The sequence below is a fragment of the Dufourea novaeangliae genome, unplaced genomic scaffold (genome assembly GCF_001272555.1).
Source record: "Dufourea novaeangliae isolate 0120121106 unplaced genomic scaffold, ASM127255v1 scaffold8, whole genome shotgun sequence".
NCBI lineage: Eukaryota > Metazoa > Arthropoda > Insecta > Hymenoptera > Halictidae > Dufourea > Dufourea novaeangliae.
The window spans coordinates 7,263,980-7,288,673 of record NW_015373923.1 but is presented as its reverse complement, the minus strand read 5'-3'; the positions used below and the strand labels follow the sequence as shown (position 1 = coordinate 7,288,673).

At 38.4% G+C, this 24,694-nt stretch overlaps 1 protein-coding gene across 1 annotated transcript in view; it reads left to right on the top strand.

The window, feature by feature from the left end:
• Positions 1-24,694, top strand: part of LOC107194614 — a 42,449-nt gene that overhangs the window by 14,741 nt on the left and 3,014 nt on the right. The window contains exons 5-14 of the mRNA XM_015584259.1: positions 16,088-16,278; positions 16,442-16,529; positions 16,639-16,781; positions 17,714-17,843; positions 18,692-19,675; positions 20,465-20,618; positions 20,832-20,938; positions 21,623-21,755; positions 21,831-21,908; positions 22,678-22,816. Coding sequence (XP_015439745.1) covers positions 16,088-16,278; positions 16,442-16,529; positions 16,639-16,781; positions 17,714-17,843; positions 18,692-19,675; positions 20,465-20,618; positions 20,832-20,938; positions 21,623-21,755; positions 21,831-21,908; positions 22,678-22,816 — 2,147 coding nt within the window. The remainder of the gene's footprint in view (positions 1-16,087; positions 16,279-16,441; positions 16,530-16,638; positions 16,782-17,713; positions 17,844-18,691; positions 19,676-20,464; positions 20,619-20,831; positions 20,939-21,622; positions 21,756-21,830; positions 21,909-22,677; positions 22,817-24,694) is intronic.

Here is a 24,694-nt window from a genome sequence, read left to right as displayed (position 1 = left end):
TCGATCCACGAGTGTCGTCGTAGTTTTCGGAGTTCGAATGAATTCTGCGTTTTCCTGGTGGTATTTTTACCACGACTGGAGATCAGAGGGCACGAGACTGTTCTGGTCGGGACAAATTGTTGGGCATTGAAAAGCAATAAGGAAACGCATATGAAAGAGATACATATATGCATGGAAAAGCAATTGTCACATTAAGGTGTACATAAAACTTTACAGCGTTGCAACGTTCGAAGAGTCTTTGGTCGAACGATGAATCTTTCAGTTACGACAAAATTGTTTTTTTTTTCTTTTAGTGTTTCTTCATTTAATTCTGTCGATTTATAAATGTAGTGAGCAGATGTGCGTTTATGTGAGGATAAAGAATGAAGAATATTGGACTTCAATATTGATATATAAGATTATATAAATTTATATTAAGAAACGAGGTTCCTGTAAGTAAATGAATATTAGTAAGAAATAGGAAAAAACAAAGCAGATAACCTGCTCTTAAATTGATTAATAAATATTATTTCTTACAAAGTCATTATAAATAAGCTGCTGGTGTGTTCTACAAATATAGATTTTTATAGGTATAATTTAAAGAAACTAGAATAAGACAGAAGTTTTCAGTTAATTTATTTACCGTTCCACTGGATCCCGAGCAAAACAACCCTCCTCCCCTAAATTTTATTAAATTCTTAACTTTACATAACTCTATAGAAGTCTTGGCAATCATATATTAGTAGCATAAATGCATATGCATTAAATCCGCATTCTAGTTATGAAATTAAGATTCAGCAACAATCTTCTACATTGTAAATAGTTATGACGTAAAATAGAAACAATATGCATAATAAGAAAACTAATGAAACTCAACTGATGGCTGAGTGATATTTCTATGAAAATTGTACATCTCAAACATACATAATCACTTGAATAAACCACGAACGATTTCCGATATTACGATGCGAAACGATACAAATCGGTCACGATTCCATCATCGAAGGACGAAAACCTGGTAACAATGGTGCATATGCAACGATCCGAGGACAATAATCTCAAACTAGACACGCTTCGGCTCGTGCCACCGATTACGTAAGAAATGAATCAGTCGAGATTCAAAGGAAAGTTTACGTTATCATTATTCCAAGAGAAAAAAAAGAAGTCGACTTATTTATCTTCGTACGAGAAACAGGAAGGCCGATTAATACAGAACGTCATTCGACTTAATCGACCGTTCTGTATTTTTTATTTGCTCTTTTTGTGTCCATCGGGGAATAATAAAGGCACCAAATTTTCCACTGGTCATGCACAACTTTTTTTTCGTTGCTTTTTTTCATTCGAAACACGTATACGGTCGAGGAAAAACGCGCGCGCTCGGGATTAGAATAACGCGAATCGTGTAACCTTCGATTTTTCTAGGCGGTTCGCGATAAGCTTGCAAATTCCAACGAGTTTCTTATATTTTCTATTCTATTTTAATATTTCCGTTGGAGTCTTCAGATAAAACATGTTCCGTCAGTGTTAAGTTAATTATCTAGGACGTTTCTATTTTAATATTTCTGCATTTTCCTGTATCTCTATTTCTGTATTTCTATACCACTGCACTTCTATACTTCTATATTTCTATATTACTTTATTTCTATATTTTGATATACTTATTTCCATAATTTCCATATATTTCCATATATTTCCATATATTTCTGTATATTTGTATGTATTTCCATCCATTTCAATGTATTTCTATATTTCCATTTTAAAATTTCCATCTACGCCTCTCCAGATAAAAAATATTCCTTCATCGAACGGGTAATCATCTTGACAATTTACATTTTACATGTAAAATTTCCATTTATGTGCGTTCAGAGGAAAAATATTTTCTCTATCGATAGGTTAATGACGAGTTAACGTCACGATAAAAATGGAACGTATGCAAAACAGTAATATGATTACTAACCATCCGATGCCCGAAACGAACTTCTCACGGGACAGGTCGTTTGGACGTTTCCCAGCGATAAATATTAATCGCGCATAAATCCCGCGCTTTGCATAGAATGACAACGCTCGTTTCGCCGTTTATTGCGATCGATCCCCGCCCGGGTCGAGTCGAATTCGAATCGAGGTCGGAGCCGTATCTCGACGAAGACGCACCTGACGAACGTTAAACCTTCCTCGTGGCCATAAACCCAGCCGTGTCGTGCCTGTGTACCAACAGTTTTATCAAAAGACAATTATTTAACACTTCAAATAGCACCTCGCGTCTGGAATAATTCCCGCTGAGCCTGATAAAGAAAAACTATTCTTATCGTGTTTTCATGGATTGAAATCTTGAAAAGCATTTCACGAGATGAACGCCCTTAACGCATTGGTGATCGATAAAATGTTGCAAATATTTGCAAATACGTTAAAAATACTGCAGCAAACGCTTCAACTTTGATAAAGATTTTCCGTGGTAAACATTAATTTTGCAGACACTTTATTCTCGAAAAAAAAACTATATTTGACAGGTTGGAAAAATTTTTACTTAAATTTTACAGTGTGACCGACAATGTTAACTGTAGAAGATCATCACATCGTAAATAACCTCTTTAACAACGCCAATAATACTCGAATGTAAAAAAGAATACTGTTTTCTAGGAAATAATGAATAAATAATGCACACGTCTAATTTCTTGTCTTTGAACGCCTACGCGATCACTATGAAAACGGAACTTCTCGATACCGATCGCCAATGGTGTCAAATTCTTTTGTAAGTAATTATATCATTAAGGAAATTGAAAAAGGCGAAGCGTAGAAAAAATTCCTATTTCTTTGTAGGTTTCGTTGAGGTCAAGGGACCTCAATAGAAGGGTAATCTGAAAGTTCCAATTTCTCTGAAATTTTGACAATTAATAAAGTATATAAATCTTTGAAGGTTTCAGAAAAATCGGAATTGTCGATGTACGGACTTTCTCTTGTCAATCATCAGTCTAACGATCCAGACGTTCTCTTCAGGCGACACACGAAAGACGTTCGGACATTATTAGAAAATACAGGTTCTATCGAGGTCAAAGGACCTCAATAGAGAGGTAATCTGAAAACTCCGATTTTTCTGAAACTTTGACGATTTATACCGTACAAAACTTCAAAGTTTCAAAAAAATCGGAATTCTTTCGGAAGATACATACTTTATAAATTGTCGAAGTTTCCGAATTGGAAAGTTTATACCTTACAAACCGTCAGTTTCAGAACTGGAAGGTTTATAATTTATAAATAGTCAAAGTTTCAGAATTAGAAGGTCTATACCTTATAAATCGCCAAAATTTCAGAATTCGAATATAGACACCTTATAAATCGTCAAAGTTTCAGAAAAAATCGGAATTTTCGGTTCACCAAATTTTCCTTATCAATGAAAACAGTTCGACGACGATCCACATGTGCTCTTCAAGCGACACATAAAAGACGTCCAGGGCGTTTATTATTTTTCTTTTTTTTTTTTTAAAAAATGTAGGTTCCCTCGCAAAACTGATCCCCCACTAAAAGGAAGCCGTAGCAGCGGCGTATGTGGGGTAACGTGGCTCGCGTATCAGGCCACATTGGCGAACGCGCTCAGTCGCGAGCGGCGCGAGCCTGCGATTACACACGCGCGACACCGTGTGTGGCGAACCCAACCGAGAATTCGCCGGTTCGAACGATTCGTGTGGTTATTCCGCGATAACCAGTCGAACGACCAAGAGTGAGAACGACCGATCGTGCAACCGAGCATGGAATCACCGATCGAACGGTACAAAAACATCGAACAATTTTTCGCTTTCGTACCCTTAGTGCACAAGTGATGTAAAAGTGAAGCAAAATTGGATGGAACAGTGAAATAAAAAACATAGAAGCATTAACCTATTGCATTCGAAAGATAGCAATACGATCGAATGTAGCAAGTGAGAAACGACAGTGACTATTATTAACAGTTTCTTTTTATTTTGTGAGTCTGTAGATCCATAATCGTTATGATACACGTGAGTCGGTCGTGGTCGGTGCAGCAGACGACAACACGTTGCTCACGTGTACCTTTGAATACGTCTTATTTATTTATTAATACTTTAATGAACTGGAGCCTATTAAGAGGATTTTAATAGTACAGTAAATCATTGATGAGTATTCGAAGGCTCCTCAGCACTGGATATTAACCCTTTGCACTCGACTGTCCCCTCTGAAGGGACAAAACGTATGGAAAATTAGAAATTCCGAGTGCAATGAGTTAAATATTTCATAAACTAATGGACATATGGGACTGAAACAAATTTAATTGGCTTTAGAATACCAAGCTCTATCACTGTTCTAGACCTTAAAAAGTCAACATTACACCTTTCTTTATGAATGCCTACGAACACTCATCGATGACTAAGTGTAGTTCCTTGGATATTTATCCTTGAATTGTACTAAACCTCTTAAATAACAACCATTAGATAATGTGTTAAAATAAAGTGTCATCAAGTTTATAGTTCTCTGTTGGAAGAACACCTCCAGTTTGCTGGTTCCCATACAGGTGGAACAGCTTCGTGTGAAAAGGGTTAACCATAAACTTCAATTCTCCTCCATATCCATGTTGATGAGGGTAAATCCTCGACGATCACAGAGTTCTCGATTAAATTCCAGTGACTATAAGGTTGTTAAGAACCACACATGAATAGGAATTAACCAAGTCTATCGAATCCCAATCAAAGAGACAGATTCGAATCCCCAATCGGGGAGAATTCAATTTCCTCGTCTTTATCTACGTCCTGTCATTAGGGAAGTCTGATCTTGACGATCCATAGATAGGATCGCGATGGAACGCCCAGTAAAGTGTTGGTTTACGTGTACGTAGGATATAGTAATTATCGCCCACGTTAACTAATCGTCGGTTAATTGCGCCCTTGGAAGATAAGATAGAGCTCCGAGGAAGGAAACGGTGAATAAGAGGCTCGATGATCACGAGGGATCGATCCCTTGGTCACCTTGCCCGCGGGTCTACCGGGCAACTATTAATTGGCTCGTTTGGCACGCAACGAGAGTGACCCTCTCGCTTTCGATCGGTCTAATCGGTGTAAACAACGCAGCAACGTTCAGTGCCTGGAACGCAGCTTAACACAATGTCTTTCACTTCGTAACAATAGAATGCACGGTGTCGCGTTAGAGGGAAACGGTAATTGGCTTCGATAAGGGAGGGAACTAAGGGTGGTCGAGAGAAGCCATTCGATGACCGTTCGTCCGATCGTCGCGTAAAGGTCCGTTTACATGTTCAGATAATTTTCGCAAACTGACCTGTACATTCACATTCTCACAAGCAAATCGTCGAATTTAAATAGTAGCTTACATTTTCACATAATTTGGGCAAACTGATTTGTATATATATTCACATTTGCACAAGTAAATCGACGTGTTTAAATGGAAGCTTACATGTTGAAATAATTTGAGCAAAATGATTTGTATATTCACATTTGCACAAGCAAATCATCGCGTTTAAATGGAAGCTTACATGTCCAAATAATGATTTACGCAAACTGACTTGTACATTCACATTTACATAAAAACATACCGTTCCATTTAAAAAAGCAAAGTTCACCGTGAAATCTCGAAGGCGTGTCCACCTACGTAAGATTTCTGACCACCACAAAATGTCCTCCTTCAAATCAAGTAAATTTTACTCTAAATATTTTTCTCCATATAGAGTAATTCAGAAGATAATTCGTCGCTCTATTTCTTAAGAATTCTATCTCCATTAGTTTCTTCATTGAAAAAACTGGGTTTAAAGTTTACGAAGTTTAACATTGTAGAAGCAAGAAAGTAATGGAATATTCAAACACACTATAATATCATCTACCGAATAGCTATTTATTACAATATTTAACCAAATTTTATCTTATTATCAACACAAATTTTTAATTATTCTAAACAATAAGAAAAAAAGCTGTCAGTTTCAGAGCTAGGACTTGAAAGAATAATTGTCGTCTTCGAGGTTACATTTTCTTTATATTATTGAGAATTTGTATTTTTTGTTAATAATTAAGAACTCGACCGATGAATTGACGTGTATCACTTCAAATAGATCACCCTGTAGAAGATCAAAGTTCAATGGCAATTTCTAAACGAAATTTTCAAAAACCTAAACCCACCTCGCCACCAGAACCGCCAAGGTGTGTATCACCTGGATCCCGAGCAGAAAATATCAAGAGTGTCCATTACGCAACATTAATTATGGGGGGGATTAAGCGTTCGAGCGGTGAATTTCGCACGAGTCACGGGTGAGAGAGAAAAAAACCGTCGGCGACCGGCACCCGAAAAGAAAAAAAGCGGAAATCGCCGAAGTACGACGATTTTATAGGCCGAGGAAAACCTGAAATCGCGACCATGTTTAACGTGTTGTGTTGAGTTTCGTTTCGTATCGCGACCGCAGCTGAACAAATTTTCTTAATAAACGGTCTTAATAAATTAAACGGGGGGAACGACAGCGATCGGTTCCGACCACGTTGTGTAACTTTCGTCGAACGAACGAAATGGAGAACGTTCGCGGAGATCTACGAAAGACGTTGGTGACGACCAGTTGGGAACGATACTTTTTTTACACTGTGTGGTAAAATAAAATAAAAAAAAATAAATAGTTAATGTCGGTCGTGTGGGATTTCAAAGTTCAAAGGATCGCCGTCGGGCGACTATTCAAATGAGGGTTCAAAGGTCGTCGTTGGTGACGCGCGAGACGAGCGCGATTAACCTGTTGACAGGTGGATTTTTTTCGCTTGGAATACCGTTTCCTGGGTAGTGACGAATAGAGAAAACGACAAGTTATATCGTTCGATACATCGCTAAGCATTAAAACCCTTGAATTATGATTTTCTTGACGTCCACAGTTTCCATAATTGTTGGATTGAACGGAAAGTTCGTGCGTTTTTATTCTTAATGAATTCCACTGAATTTTTTTTTAGAGTAAGTGATCTACTTCATCAGTGATGTAATTTCCATTAGTGTCTATTACTTTCTCCCACCGTTTCACGAGTTTTTTAATATTGTATTCGTACAATTTTTGTGGTATAGAGATATCTCAGCAAAAACGCACAAATTGTTCAATCTAATGATTTTACAGAAACGAAAAAAGGAATACTGTGGTTATCGCAAATGTAAAAGTATTCTACAAGTTAAATATTCATACCAACAAAGTAGTATTTCACTTTAAGGCAAGAAAAATGGATAATTGATCTGTTTATTAAATCCATTTTTGAATCGTCACTACGAGTCTGATTCGATGTTATAAGGCAAGGGGTTAACGTAGCGATTGAACTGTTGATAGGCAATTTTTTGGATCGAAACAATCGTTTCTTGGGTAATCACGAATGAGAAAAGGATGAATTAAATTGTGTTGTCCATAGTGAATATGAGTAGGTCTTAATGTTATTTTTTAAAGAAATAGAATAAAAATAGTAATGTCGAGTTAACTTGTCTTGCCCAATGAGGAAGTATTTTCAAATGACGAGTTAAGTCGTCTTCACAAGTGATCAGTTTAAACGTGTTAGTAAAGGTTTAACTATATTACTGTATAGAAAGCGTGCGAATGTCCAAGTAAATCCATTTTGTAGCAGTAGCAACAGGGAAGAGATTGTCTAACGATCCAAGAACGAACTAACGAAATCGACTGTGTCAATATAGGGAAAGTAGCTTATCTTAAAAGAAAGCGTTCGAAACTCACGTAACAGAATACCGTAAAAAAGGAAGCATTCTATTCAATAAAACTATTATGGTCAAGAAACAAAATCTTTTAAATATAAGAAAATCATTCAGCTTGCAAGAAGATATTGAAGGCTCTCGTATAAGGATATCGTAAAAAAAGTAAACATTTTTCAATAAAAACACTCTGTTATGATACAGAAACAAAATCTTCTGATTGTAAAAGAGATTATTCAGACATGATTAACATAAAAGACTCGCATTATTTCAATAACGAGTACAGGGAAGAGCATATACTCGTTACTCACAAAAAGCGTGCTAGTTACAGGCGACAGCAGAAGAAAGTAACGAAATCGGTATATCGGAAATTTTCGATCGTTCGGTGGATTGATAATTTCCGGGGACGAGCCGAATATCACCGCGTGACGAGCGAAACTTTGTTCCGTAATAATCCGAAATTGCCAGCGGTTAATCGGCGCGCGCGTGCGTTCGAGGATGCTCGGTTTCGATGCCTTCCGGTATTAACCGATCATGAGAAAACGAGAAAGTTACGAGCCGGTTAGGGAAGTATGTATACAAGGTGTCACACGCAACAGAGACGACAAAAGAAATTTTTTATTAGATAAAACTAAATGGTTTCGAGTGATACAAAGATTTCAAGGCCACCACTATTTTGCAAAATGGACCTATACATTTTTTATACGCCATTCGATGCATTTTTTAATTGTCTACGACAAAGTATTGAGGTACTTGGGTGAAAAAATGATTAGTTCTGAAGATATTGTAACTTTCGTCACTTACCATTGTACATTATAATATTTTGACCTAGACTTGAACGTTTCTTCTCAGTATCTATGTTCGTGTTTACTAACTTAACTGATTCCACTCTTTTAACACTAGAACCACCAAACCGTTCAAAATGACGGATTGCAGATTTCTTATTTTACCATTCCTGAAGCTACGATGATGCTTTCAGCGCAATTTATGTTGACATTTGATTTACTATGCACTTTATATTACACTATCTTGTGATAGATTATATTATATATTATGTATATTATAAAATTGTATAATTTAATTTAGTGTATATTCAAGGCTGGTAGTTCTATTGTTAAAGTAATCATTTTTCGACAAAGTACCTTAATACTTTATTGTACAGAATTAAAAAGTACTTCAAATGGTGTATAAAAAACTATACTGCTCCATTTAAAAAAAATGGTGGAAACGCCTCTACTTTCAAAGGAGACATACACACCACGTGATGGATCACTGGAAACCATTTAATTTTCTACCGTTTTTAACATTATAGTTTGTCTCATTTACATGGGACACCCTGTATAGTGTGTATATCTCTAAATGATGCGTTCCCAGGTGATCGTCGAGGTCTCCCTCTCTCTCCCTATGTGTGCCCAAGAGACATCTTTCGCATAACTTCGTAGAAACCTCGCTAAAAAAAAAGAAAGATCCTCCCGAGCGAAAAAAAGGTTCATTACCATAATAAACGCACGGACCCTCGGTGCGTTATCAGTTATCCCTCGGTTTGACTTGAGGTTAAAGGATAGGAATTTTTTTTTAAACCCGCAGTTCGTTCCGATAGGAACGCAACAGGCAGAGATCGCTCGATTGTAATGGAACAGGATCGTATTATACTGGATAAAAAAAAAAAAATAAAGAAAGACGCGAGCCTGTGGTGAAATGTGATTGTGGCCGGTAGTGTGAATTCGCGTCGACCGTCGAATAGTGGAAAGTGCGCAAAACAAATATTTACTGTTCGTCGCCGAGAGATACGAGATGCGAGAGAAGAGATAAATGTTGCTGGAAATCATCGCAGAGATGCTGACGCTGATCGGCGGCCTGATCGTCGCCTATTTCGTCTACGTTCTGTTCGCCAGAAGAGATGGTAAATATTGGGGATTAGTGTTATCGATTTTTATTACACTGTATTACAGCGAATCAGCACTCCGATCCCCAGTATGTGATACTTGAAGTGAAAACAAAATCTATGCTGCAACTATTCATGAGCGTTTCCTTGAGAAAAAAGTCTGCTCTATCGCGTGAAATGATTCGATTTAATGCTGGACCTTTACATTTTGCGATAAATGAAAAAGTATCACCAAACATTGGTGCAAAATCGGTGTCTTCCAGACGATCCACCGGAGTTACTATTACAAAATCGCGATACAGATTCCGTGGGACAGCATCATCGGCACAGTTTTGTCGCGATTATTGTAAATTGTCACCGTGGAATTGTCTGCGCGTCCCTGGCACGGTTGCACGTAATAATCCGTCGTGAGATACTGCTGCTACCACCTTTTTTCCGTCCTCCTTATCCGTTGCATCTCCTTGTACGGTTTCGCCCAGGATACTCTGTAATAATAGTCGGTCGCGTTTCGAGGGACGAGAAGAAACTAGGATTCAAAGCTGGCAGATCCTTTTAGGATCGTTCGTTCTATTGTTACCAACAGTTGCAACCACTGTTTTTCTGACTTCTTTACGAAGCTTATCTGCGCCGATTCAACACTCTCGTATCGTATGTGTGTACGATTTCTTTCTTGTTTCTTGCCGGTGACAATACCAGCAGCTTTATTCTCGTCGATTCGATCCGTTCAATTGTGAACAAGGCGCGAAAGAATAACAATTGTCGCGATAACACGACCTGCCTTCAATAAGGTCGTGCGATCATCGAGTGAAAAACGACGCTTGAGTTACACACGATTCTTTTAACTCGATGAATTGGTCATTTTGTTTTTAGATGGTGGCAATAGGAACAATTTTCAATGACCAATTTGTAGGTGTTTGTGATAAATCAATTTTGTTAACGAAGAGGTGCGTGCTTACGAAATACAGTGATTCCTCGATGAATGCGACACGAGAAACTACGTTATTTCCACCACTGGTGGGGTCCATCTTTGGAATCAATCAAAACAGAGTAAACCGAAGCTAAGCAGATGGTTGGCTTTGGGTAAAGAACAAATTTATGAAGCGGACCAGAGTACATCGCACTCATCAAGACATTACTGTAATACTTGACTTTCGGTGGACTCGTAAATAAGACTGATCTGTTCCTAAGATAAGTCAATGTGAAATACAGGGTGGACCACAAAACGTGATCAATTTAGACTATTCTGCTGCTAGCTGTCCCATCGAAATTCTTTTTTAGTTAGTATAATATGATTCAAGAAGAGCTTCAAGATGATTATACCAAATTTTTTGTCGAAACTTCACCCATAAAACCCCTAAATTATCCCAGAGCCTGTAATTTCAAAGTAATAAGCAAGATCGAAGCTTCGAAAATCTAAATCGATTATTAATCTTCAACATGCAAACGGTAGTTTAATCGTCGTGATTCGTCGCCTATCTTATCAGTTCAGAAAACCTCTTATCGCCCTCGCAATACTCGGTACAGCGACGCACGCAGCGTAGTGTCTCGAAAAAAATCGTCGAGGTATTATCATCATCATCATCCGCAGCGGTTCCTTTCACCTGAGAAGTCATTAAAGAACCTCCAGCAGAGTTTAAGAGACGACCAGAGTACGTATAAAACGCGTAGACACGCGAGACTCGTTTATTCGTCGTGCTTAAACTCCACGAAGATTTCACGACGTCCGACTAAGAAACATCGAATTAACGTCCCAGGAAACCAACGATTCTCCCGGGTCGATGTCTTCGACTGTCAATTCGACGACGTACGGGGGAGTGAAACCTTTCCGCGCTCAACGGTTACGCGGCTCCTGGCGATAATCACTGTAATTCCGTTACGCGTTACGTCAAAAACGTTTACGATCGGGAACCATCAACGACCTGGCGTTGCTTCGTTCGTCGATTCCGTGTTTCGATTTCCGTGGTTCGATTTCCGTGGTTCGATTCGGTCTAGAGGATTCAACCACGTGACAATGCTGACTGATTTAAAAAGCACGAGAAAATAACGTTGATTGTTTCGTCGAGATTTTTAAATATTTATAATCGACCAGCTGAGTGTGCTTTTGAGGGGGATTTAGGTGAGAAGGGCTGGTTGTATGCCCTATCATTGCACAGTAATTTGAAAACGCGTTTTTACTGGCCAAAAGTTGAAATATCATTGGAACTTTCTAAAAGTTGGTAATCAAGCTTTTTTGACATCACTCATAACTAGACTGCGGATTTTTATGCAAAATTACATTTTCTACAGTAATTCATAAAGGCAAGAACAATGGTAGGAATTTCTTTCTTCTTGTCAGTATCTTATTGGGTTCAGAATAAAATAGAAAATCGTTGGATCCGATGGAAGTTTTCTCTTTTATTGTATTTCACAGGCCTTAATATGCTACAAATGCATAAAATCCGCAGTCTACTGATAACAAATTTGACATAAAAAATTCAAAATTCCAGATGACGGATTCAATAGTATGTAGATTTTTAGATTTAACAAGGGAATATATTATAGTTATTCAGTATAACTAATATAAAAGTAATATAATATATCAAGCAGACTACGTGCCTGGATATTATCAACACGCAGAATACCACGTGCTTCTAATTCTTAAAAGTCGCTTACACTAAAAGGTTGCAGGAGGTTGCAATTAAAATTTAGATGCCCATTTTAACAATTGTTTAAACTTTCATATAAAACAAATCTAATGCTTATTACTCTTAACCATTTTTTTAAAACCTTTCCCAAAGTCTAAATTGTTATAAACTTTGCACTGCTTGTACATGGATTACAAAACGCTTAAAATACAATTAAATAATCGTTAATGATATGCATAAAATTTTAATTCAAATCTTTTATTTACTGTCGTATAATTACTGATTAGAATAACTGGCTTCACTTTGAATTTCAACATTTTGCATAAGAGATCTACAGATTAAGGTACCTCTTCCGGTAAATATACTTTCAAGTACGAACCGATTAAAACTGACGTTTCTCGGTATCGTTTAATTACCGGTGTGTTCACGTCGGATTATGAATGCGTATTTACGCGCCGACACGATCGATCGAGTGTAAGAAAGCAACGAAGGACAGTTGACTACGTGGTTTTATGTAAAGTCACTTGGAGATGCACCTTTTTGTTGTCGGATGGATATTTACAACGATGACGTAAAGATTCGAGTTCGAGCGGATAAACGATTTAATCATCGGTGACCGACACGATGGTGAACGTGTTAACAAATTCTCCCAGATTAACCCTCAAAGACCAGATAACTCAGTTAGTCGGAAAGACACCTGACATTTCTGAACGGTAAATGGTGGAAAGTTAAGGCTGTGGTGTTTTATTAAAACATCTGTGACGTAAAGTACATATATACACCGAGATAACACATGACGCCTAATGACGCCTTGAAGACGGCTTAAAGGTGCCTTAGACCTAAAACAGCCATAAAATGAACGTCTTTAAGTCGTCAAATGGGTCACTCGTAAAGTGATTTGGAACAAGTTTTTACTTAGCAAAAATGTTATCCGAAGCTTTGTTAACGAGATATTAACAAAAAACCTCCACCAATCAGAGTGCGAATCTGCTGACCAAGCTCTGATTAGTTCGATTTTTCGAACGAACGAATAATTTTCTAATTGAATAAAGATTCGACCAGCTTTTACTCTCTGAATGTTGTTATTGTATCGGATACCAGTTCGAGGAAAATTCTTTTAAATAGAATTGGAACACCGTACAGGATAGAAGACAGGACTGGACTAATCGGTGAGATCGATACGGGGGATAATTAATTGAAAGGCGATCGTGCGTTCGTTGTGGCTAATGAATCACGGCGGAGATAGCCGAGAGCCACGGTGAGACAGGTAACAGGAAATATAAATGTAGGCGACCTTCACCTTCTAGCGAAAGATCAGGGTTAGAAAGCCCCCATTGAACGATCGCGGCTGTGTGCGTTTGGTACACGGACCACGGGCGAAATGTGCTGTCTTTCTAATCGGAGACGAGGAATGCGAATTAGCATACGTTCGAAATTCAGCGGGAAGATAAGAGGCAAGTTGTGGAATTCAATCGCGATCTATGATCGGTGTGAATCGACAGGATTCATAGAAGAATTAATCTAACATTTAAAAAAAAATATAGTACATCTCCGATAAATGCATCCAATAATAACAAAATCATCCGAATAACAGAACACTTTATTTTAACCCCTTAACACAATTTCTTATTTTTCCTCATTTTTTCCTACATAATGTAATTCTACCTTCTGTTATACATATAAAAATAGAAGATTTGTTTCGAAAACTAGTGTTTGGTACAAGTTTATAAACATTTACACAATAATATAATGAAATAAAAAGAGCCAGTACTATTCTGACCGTTTTCCTAAATTTTAACAGGCGTTCAAGGGGTTAAATAAAAATACAAATTACCCAAAACTTATCTAGATAAGAAACTCGAGAGACCAAAAATATATTATCTCCGTTACACATTCGCAACAACGATCAAAAGGGCATATCCCACAACTACTCCTCCATCTCCATTTCTCCGCCACTTTACAAACGCAATCTATATTCTGCTAAAAGAAATTTTCCTCGAAGCACCGCGCGTCAGACTTCCAAGAAACATTTGCTTCCAAGACGTTCCCGAGCCTTAAGAGACGTGTGTAATTCAAAGATACAGTGAGACTCAAAAGTGAGTATACAATTTGAAAGTATGGGATTTATTCATACTTATTATTCCCAATTTAGAGTTAATTTTTAAATTAGGGTTAATTCCCAGTTTAGGTTTTTTTGGTGACTGTGGAAGAGGACCAACTGATTGAAACAATTTTTAGCCACCTTTCCCGTATATTTTGGGCCACAATCTCACTAAAAGACCCACGAATGCACTAGCAGCTGAATTTGAGTATAAAATATTTAACTATCCAAATCTGTCCATAGTACTATGAATAAAGACCAATTGCCCTACAACAAAGGTTGTTATATTGCCCCAAACCATAACAGTACATTCACCATGTTCAACGATATTTACAAAATTTTGTGGTTATAACTCTGAATTTCTCGAATTATTTAGCTTCCTGTTCACCTAAAAAATGTTTTAAAAATCATACCCAATTTTATTACTACCCTGATCGTACAATTAGTAGGATGTTACAGAAGTATTACACGAACCTCACCGTTCTAGGGTGTATACTTACTTTTGACTCTCACTGTATATCGTCGAAGATGGAAGATCACGAGTCAGTGTTCCGTGGATCAGTTAGCTTCCCGTGGAAAGAGTTCAGCGGGACGACCCGATGAATTTCACCTGATGACCGGAGGGGAAACAGGAGAGGAAACGAGGAACAGGCCGACAAGGCCGATGCCACGGTGAAATTATGACGCGTTGTTGCCTTCGCGATCATCGTACGATCCATTACCAATGGGATCGATCGTTTCGATCGAGGCTGCCGCCTCGAAGAAAGTGCGCCTCGCGGCGGCTTCTGGTTCCCCGCTGACGACGCGACACACTCGTTAACCCTCTCGCGGAATTTATTTCCTTCGTGTGAACGTTTCACCTGGAATTGTTCCGCTCTATTAAATGGTGGCTGTTATATGGATGTATGCACCTGGGAGGAAGACTATCGTAGAAATTGTCCGGGATCTCGATGATGGACGTGGATATAATTCGATGTGAATAGAAATGATCGCAATGCACACACCTGTACAGTATGTCCGGTTTTAGTGGACATGTCACTCAGTGCAGGGAACACCGGGGTTAAAAGTAACAGGGGTAGGTTCTAACAGGGCTTATAACTCTTTAGATAATAGAGACAGCGCTATGATAACAAATAATCAATCAATTATGATAATTATTAATTATGATAATTAATTGATCTCGTTAAGAAGAGAATCTTATGTTGTGCTAATTATAAGAAGACAATTTATGTTACGTAGAGTACCTATTGATTAAGAAATAATGTTGTGTTGAGCCAATTAAATAGAAAACTGTAATGTTATGTTGGTTCTTTGTAATCACTAGCTAGTTTAAATTATTTTTTTGTCTTTCATTGTGCACAATTCTGCTGAATCTATTTGTGGTACAACTTTACCCCAGCGTTGTTACTTTTTACCCCAAGGTGGGACAAAAAGTAACGATTCGACTCGGTCAATTTTCACGGTCATAATATTTTTAACAATTAATTAATTTCTCAAAACATTAACATCGCTATAGAAGGAATCTTGAATGTCCAACCTATTAATATAAACTAATATTAAATTTCTAGCTAAAATTTATATATATATATAAATAAATACAATGATACATAATCTAGTCTAATGCATTAAGGATTAACCTAAATTCCCACAAAAGCAGCTTCACGATCGTAACTAACTAAAAAGAAATATGAAATCCATCATCTTGACTAGTTCGCTTCTTCCCCAATGTGAACTGTATACACCATAAACACATGAAACTCACAGTCTAGTCGCAATTCTTCCCTACGGACATTCAATAATATCCCCCTTTTCCAAAAAAATGTCCAGACAAACCGAACGGAGACACGCCGGCGATGGCCCACACAGCGCTCCGGGAGATCGTCGAGCGAGCTGTGGACGAGGCTCGAAAGCTACCAGGTCTGGGTGGTGGTTCCACCGAGACCGGACGGTCGTCAGATACTCGGAACATCGTCGATCACAGCTACGAAGACCTACTTGCGACAGCTATACTGAACAAGGTACGTGTGTGAGAAATGACAAATTTTCATTCCCTCGTCCTCAAGGACGTACTTACGTCCTCGAAGATCGGACACGACATCGTCTATATGTATGTAAGATGTACGTGGAATTCGAGATATCCCGCGGCGTAACCGAGAATAAATCGATGACTGGATTTTCTAGGTCATCGAGAAATACCAAAAGGAACAGGTGGACGGTAATAGCAACGTTCTCCACGGGAAACCGGTGCCAGCGTCCAAGTGCGCGATAAGTAAGCGTCGATAATCATGATCCAGTCGTCGTATCGGGCGACTTAGAAACCAACAAACAAAGAGGGTGAAAGCGACTATCGATTTTTTGTTTTTATATTGTTTTTTAAGGCGAAAGCGAGATAGGATTCGGCGACGGTGTCGAGGATGGTTGCAGCAGTTTGGAGCCATTGTCGCAGGACGATTGCAGCAGCGACTGCAGCCAATCCGGCTCGAGACAACCGAGGAACCAACCGGAACCATTATCCCTCACGGTGGGTCATCTTTTTCCGCTGATCTTTTACGAGGGGGGAGAGACCACGAGTCACGATCGTTTACGAGGTGTCGGGGAATTTATGGGAAGTGGAGTCTCTGGGGGAATCTCGTTTCGGGATCCTTTAGGTAGAAAATATTCGAGAAAAAAACGAGATATAATAATGAAAGAAAAACTGAGAAATGAAAGGCTTTCGAAATGTGTAGCGATAAGGGGTTTAACACTAGAACTACCGACGATAAACAGGTATCTATTTTGATCCGTCTATAAACCTGATAAACTTTTGACGATTTACTAATTCATAAATTGACTAAATACTTCGCTTTCGTATCGTGATAAAAGTTGCGATAGATCTGAGATAATGTATTGTTAGAACATTTTAGTCATCGTGATAAGAGGGTACTAACAAGTCATTTTAACTTGTTTAGTGGTTTTAGTGTTTAAGAACGATCAATATACAGGGTGAAAGAAAACAAGAGTTCATAACTTGTATATAGTACTCGTCAAATGATGTAAAAATGTCCTAGTAAACAGGTCGAACGATTCATATTTTCTTAGTTATAAACAATTCTTTGTTTCAGTTCGAGCGAGTGTAAAAAAAGTAAAAAAGTACTTTGCAAATGGCCTTGAAACGTTCTCCTGTACCATATCATTTTTGAAATTGCAATCGTTTACAAATATTCATTACAGTGACAGGGAAATTGGTATTGGACCATTTCCCCGAATAGGTTTGTAGATTTACAGGTAATTGGCCACTGAGTCACCTGCGTTAAGTGTCGATAAGCGACAGCGGAAGCGGAACGGTTGCTTCACGTCGAAGCACACTATCAGAACAATGCGTTCGTCATGGAAAAGTGACACGGAACGAAAGTTTCATCGATTCCCATTTTACAAGATTTACGAACGAAAGTTCGCGTCGTTTTGTCGTTCCAGATAGAGGAACGCATAGAGGAAGTGACCACCACGTACACGTCCGGAGAGGATCCCAAAGATAACGATGCGTTGGCCATTAGGAACACCCATCGAGTGCCATTTCCGGAACTGGGGATGGACATCATCGATCGTGAGCGTTAAGATCAATTTTTCACACACCGAATCGCGATCATTACACGCCACCTCTTTAATATTATATAGTGACTTCCTATATTTACGAACAATTAAGATTTTAATGGAACTCCTGGTAATTAGTTGGTTTTATATGTTACACTCGACGTTATTCAAACGTAAAACATTACACAATTTTAAATAATCCTTAGATACACGCGGGTCAATTATACTCGTTCATCCAATTAACTGTCGTGATTAGATCTCTAATACAATTAATGACTCGTACAATTTCACTTTGACGACGGGATAACGTTGTAACTTCGTAATATCTAATTGGATAACGATTGTAGCGACTATATACTCTCGTTAATATTTCGAACGCCATTATTACGTTGGGGGATTAATTTGTAGGAACTAAAGTTAAACCAAGATTACTTTATTTATTATTCTACCAGTTTCCAAAGAAAATAAAAACTTCTTCAAAATTTATCAAACTATTAGTTTAAGAGACGCTGGATCGACTAACGCAATAAAAAATATGATTTCATTTAAAAGAAAAAGAAACAAATTTTACATTAATTATTAACAATATTACTACCCTCCCCGACGAGATACAAAGCTAAAACTTGGCACACATGGTTTTTTTTTATAAGCTTGAATTTGGTTTACGGGCACATTTGACTCCCTTATTCGACTATAGCCTTATGCACCCCTCGAAACCATATAACTTTTACCTGAAACATTTCACACTAAAATCATTAGTTACGCAATATCTAAGTGGTTCCATGCTTCACCCTGTATAACCATCAACGATTTAACCGCGTGAGTATAATTTGATAATCGTGTGAAAAATATGAATTCCAGCTTCGCAGGAATCGGAGGACAGCCAAGACGAACCGGACACACCGACAACGCACATCGGTCTGGTGTCTCCGTTAGGTTCGTGGGAGGAGAATTGGTTGTTCCAAAAGAAACGGGTCCAGACCCAAGCTGATCCGGTCGCCATGTTGGTACCGAACCCCAGCGCCGATTTCAAAGCTCTGATCGGCGACAAAGACGCGGAGGACACGTCTGACCTGTCCGAGTGTTCCTCCGCACAATCAGATGAAGAAATCGAGAAGGAACTAATGGAGGCCATAATCAACGTCGTTCCACGATCACCAGAGAAATCGGTATTCCGAAATGGATTAGATATCCATCCGAAAACCTCGAATAACGGAGTCGAGGACTCGAAACAGACTGCAGTGTCTGTACACACAAAGATCGAAGAGAACGAAAATAAAATTATCGAAGATCAGATCAAAAAAGAGAGACAAGACGATTTTAAACCAGCTTTGGAGAACGGGAAAGTTGATCGAAATGAAAATGTTGAAAATGAAATTGAAAAGTCATCCGAGAAAGTCGAGGAGAAAGTTACAGAGTCGACGAATACGATCGAGAATAATTCGAAGATCAAGATGGAATGCGAACCGATCGAATTCAGGGGAAAAACGGAAAGTGATGAAAATTTGAACGATTCAAGGAATGTTGAAGCAACTGTGGAAAAGAAGGAATTTGTGGAGACTAATTCATCGAATTGCTATAACTTGAGTGAGACTACTACGACCTTCAAAGTGGAAGATACTGCTTCGAATCTGCCAAAGACGCCCACGTGCACACCGAGGCAGGTTTCTGTAACGGAAGGGAGCGCTGAAATCGCGAACCACGCGGAAATGCTCGCTTTGAAGGATCAAAACGTCTTGAGCTCGTTGGAATCCGCTAAGATGAAGCTGATGGCCGTGGACGAGGATACTTCAGAGACGATCCAGGAAGAGGAGAAGTGTGCTCAACAGGAAAACGATTTTCACGGTAAATTTCACACCAAGTCACGAGGACAGAACATCAAGGCATCCGTTGATATTGTAGATTATATATAGAACACCTTTAATTAGAGCATAGAATATATTTGCAAAACGTAACGCGTTAAATATCTGGTAAACTAATTTGGTGGAATAATAAGCAATGTGCTTGCAATACAATGGTGATATAATTTAAATTTAGAATATCTTTCCAATCTTCCATTTAGTGATAGGAATTTTAATTATTTTGGTACTTTTGAACGGATTTAAAATATCTTTTCGGTCTTTTCCGCTTGGTCAAAATGATAGGGGATGATGGAAACAAATATCATACACTGTTCAAATAGGATGGGAAATTGGAATATTTTGGCACTTTTGAACTGATTTAGAATATTTTTTCGGTCTTTCTCGTTTGGTCAAAATGATGAGCAATGATAAAAACAAATACCAGACACTGTTCAGATAGGATAGAAGTTTCAATTATTTCGGACTAACATAAAATTTCACACACAAAAAAGTAGTGCATTACTTATTGGGATACCTAATAAATGTATTTTCTAAACGTGGGATTTTCTACAGGGAAAAAACTGGATCCCCCCCGCCCCTAGTGGAGAAAAATAATATTATAAAATTTACCGTAAGAAACATTTTGCCCCTCCTGACTGACAACCTGGCTACGCCCATGTACAAGTGTTACCATACCTTTGACTAATGCTTGATATTCTTGCGATAACGAATTATATACACTGCAAATAAAATCGTTAATCACCTAGAAAATTAGAATGATATTATGTTACAGCCGAGGATATCCAACAGGAAAGCGAGTACACCGAGCACTACGACATCGCGACGCAAAGACACTTGGACAGTTTAACGAAAACTGATGTTCCAGTCGTGGAAAATTGGTCGTTAGATGGTAAACCGGACGACGAGTTACCGGAGAATGAAGAAAGGTAAAGGAGCAAACCGTGAAATTCGAAGACGCAATCGAGTTCGATTCGAGTCGGTTCTCGGTTGTTTTTTGTATCGAAGGGAGTCGATCGAGAGGCAATCGTTCGTTCGTTTCGTAAACGTCAATGCTGACGGTCCGCCAAGTCGACCTAAGGATTTTCCATTTTTTTTTTATCGATGATATTTTAATCTACTTTCAACATTCCTTTGTGCAGCAGGTGCCGTGAGGCTGTGGCTCTGGCCAAGGCTGGATCGGCATCGAGATTGTCTCTGCGGAACGAGAAGGAGCAAGAGACCCAGCTTGCAGCTCCTCCGAGACCAGGTGTGACCAATAATCTCGAATCGTGTATTTTATATTGATTTTCAATGGGGAGAAATTTCTCATACTGTAGAATAATTTGCAAATTCGCGGAGAAGTGAGCAATGATAATATTTGAACGATAGGATATACTCGAAGATTAAATTTTAGGGAATGATTTTACAATGAGGCAACAAGTCGAAAATTAAGAGTGAGAATATTGCAAAAAATTAAACGAATTCTTTTGGTATCCGCTTGCCAAGCATCTGTTGGTCATTTTTGGACTGCCTGGATGTTTATGCCGACATAGATGTTTTATAGTCTACTTTACGGGAATTAGAAAAAAATCTAAGTTCGTTTACTTCGTTTACTATTCAACAAGGGTTGAAAATAAAATAAAAATATCCTTAAACTTTATCAAACTTTTAAGTACACTGCGTGGCATAACTATAAAACCACCCTGAAATTTGCAATCCTTATGTATTGCAGTTAAAATAAAAACGAACCACTTCTGTTTGGGGAATACATAAGAATTTAAAATTTTAGGGTGGTTTTATAGTTATGGCAGGGAGCGAATTAACGATATTCAAGAGCAACTAGAAAATAATACTGTAACACTAAGTGTGAACAAATTTTTGAGTCATTTGTTGATTTGTGTCTTCCAGACTGGTTAAACATTTGGATTATATTTTTGTGTTTTTGAAATAGGAACGATAGCCGAACGAGAGCACAAGAAATGGGAAAACGCTCCGCCTATCCAGAACAATCCCTACAGCGAGGAGAATATCCAAAAAAGGCTGTGGGAGAGACAATACTCGAGAAGACCGTCCGATATTCCTGGGTAAAACTTATTCCTAATTGTTGAATTTATGAAGTAAATGAATTAGGTGTTTGTTTAATGAATGGTTTTGTTCAGAATCCATGCCGAATTGCCGAAGAGCAACGGGACGGATTTGGAAGTCGTTCTAACGCCCCAAGAACCGGACATTAAAAGGTAATTTCTACTCACATTGAAAACAAAAAGTTCTATTTCCATATTTCTATATTTCTGTATTCCATATTCCTATATTCCTATATTTCCATATTTCTATTGTTTCTATTATTTCTATGTTTATGTGTTTCTATGTTTCTATATTTCTATATTTCTATATTTTTATATTTTTATATTTTTATATTTTTATATTTCTATATGTGCTACCACCCATTTTATTCATGATCTTTAACTCATATACATTCTACATTTATACGTATATACAATTATACACCAAGAATATTATATTAAAACACAAATCCGTCTGTGTAAATTCACACTTCTGTAAACTCATTTCCTAAATAATATTTTTTAGCAGAAACTTACACACATTTCTATCAAGTATATCCATGAATTTGTGTTAATTGTCCGTCTTTCAATACACATAGAGGAAATGACCGAATTTATCTAACAAGAACATTAATTTTCTACCTGAACTTGACTTTAGTATTCAACAAAATTGATTTTATTGTTACGTTACATAATATCTTGAAACGGGTCGAGTGTACTGTATAATTTTGCAATAAACAATAGAGTTATGTTAAAAATTTTCATTTATAAAAGTAACGTCAAATATACCTATCAATAAACTCGAAAATGTCCAACGCGACCTCATACATTGAATTGTATTAAAGTTTCCACATGATTAAGTCTTATAAACTTATGTAAACTACTAATTGCGTTAAATTCGTGGTCTATTTATTACCGTAACAATATTCTCACGTGCACGCAGGTTCGGCAGGGACTACTACATCAACTCACGAGCGTCGATCAACGAGAAAGGACGAAGATCAACCGCGTCCACCTCGAGCAGACCGAGCAGCTCACTGTCCCAGGGATCGAGCTCGATCGGGCCCGACCAGGAACAACAGGTGAGTTTCCAGCTCGAAAAGTTCGAGGAGGCTTCCCTGCGCGGCAGCCTTCCTAGATGGACCTATCGTGATCCGTACTCCAGTCCGCACTTCGCGATCAACCCTCTTCTGCGATTGGAACACGAGGGTAGCAAACAGGATAGCACTGATCATGCTAACCAAAATACTATAAAAGCTAGGATCCACGCTGAAGACACGAATATTTCGGATGAACCGATCACCTGCACAGAACAGCGCACAGAAAAAGGAAAAATGATGCAAGGTGATAAAAGAAAGAACGATGAAACCACGAATTACGATTTGTTCAACCGATCCACCGAATCTCTGCGTATCCATGACGATCACTCGAAACTGCTGTTGAATTCGAACTATGAAGCTCCCGAGAAGGTAGCTTACAATCCACTCTACGAGCTTGAACAGATGTTACCCACGTCTTTGGAGAAATTCAACCCTGATCAAGATTCGGGTATGTATTCCATCGATCTGCCCGATCCAGAAGACACCAGGAAACAAGATGGATATAAGAGATTGCGCAGCGACGACTGCTCCAGCGATCAGATTCTGTCGTCCAATGGAAAAAGGTACTGGAACTTCAACAGCTACGAGCACCACACGTTCGGGGGAATTAAGAGTTCGACAAGATCCACTGAGGACTCCGACGAAGAGAGGTCAAAGTACGAGGTCGATGAACTCGAGACCATGGACGTTGATGATTTCGGCAAGCTAAGGTTACAGACTTTCGGAGGGATCAAGAGAAACAAGAAGATCGACGGAAAGAGAGTAACCACTTGTAGAAAAATGAAACTGAGGTCATCCTGGAGAGCTCAGAGAAATGCTAAAGGCGCAAAGACCACTCAAAGTGAATCAGGTGTACGAAATCATACGAAGATTCGTGAACGTTTGGATCTGAGGTCTGCCAGAAACACTGAATGGTCGGATGAAGACTATTTTGGAAAGACCAATTCAGTAAAAAACACACTTCAAGCTCCAAACCACTATGGCACAGAGTCTAGAAGAAAGTGTATGACTAAATCTTCTAAAGGACCGACCAGAATGATTCAGTATCAATCATCCTCCGATGAAAACTGGCAAGACTCGAATGTCCCTGATAGAACGATAATGGCCAAGTTTCTGAAAGACGCCTCGAAAAAGGCGAACACCGCGTATTATTTTAATACCTCCAGAAGAAAGGTGTTCAACGATTCTAAGAGAGCCAGATCGCTGAACAAACATCGTTTCTCCGACGACAATGAAAGTCTGAAGTTAGAGCCGCCTATCGTTCCAGACGTCGTCGAGAGGACCTTCGAGACGCTGAGGGACCTCAGGACAAGAACCAGGAAACGTAAGAGCCCTGAGCCTAGGAGAAAGCTGGGAGTGTGGAGTCTCAGCGACGTCACGATTTGGTGAACTTTAATTAATCGAATTTAATTTCCGAAAGGGAGTGAATCTGTAACAGTTACGGACAATGGTCCTTTTCTAAACCGAGTGCCATATTTTCCAACGATGGTTCCTTATCCCCTAAAATGAATCTGACTGAATTCGTTCGCTCGATGGAAGCAAAAAACGAGTAATGGATAACTGTATTGCGCGGGAAAACTGTAAAATACGAATGTCAGAGGATGTATAGTTATGTGTTAAATATATTGTTTCTATTAATTAGACTTCATTTGAAGTGCATGGTATTCTTCTGGTGCGGGCTATCTCTCTCTCGATCCTCACGATCAATTGTAACAAATAATCCTAAACAAAGTGTTAAGACACCCTTCGCAAGAACTGTAAATAAAATCCTCTCTTGACTCTTTCTTGTAGATACATACATGCACGAATAGTAAGTCGACATTGTACAAAAACAAAAACAAAATCGATTTTTATGTGTAT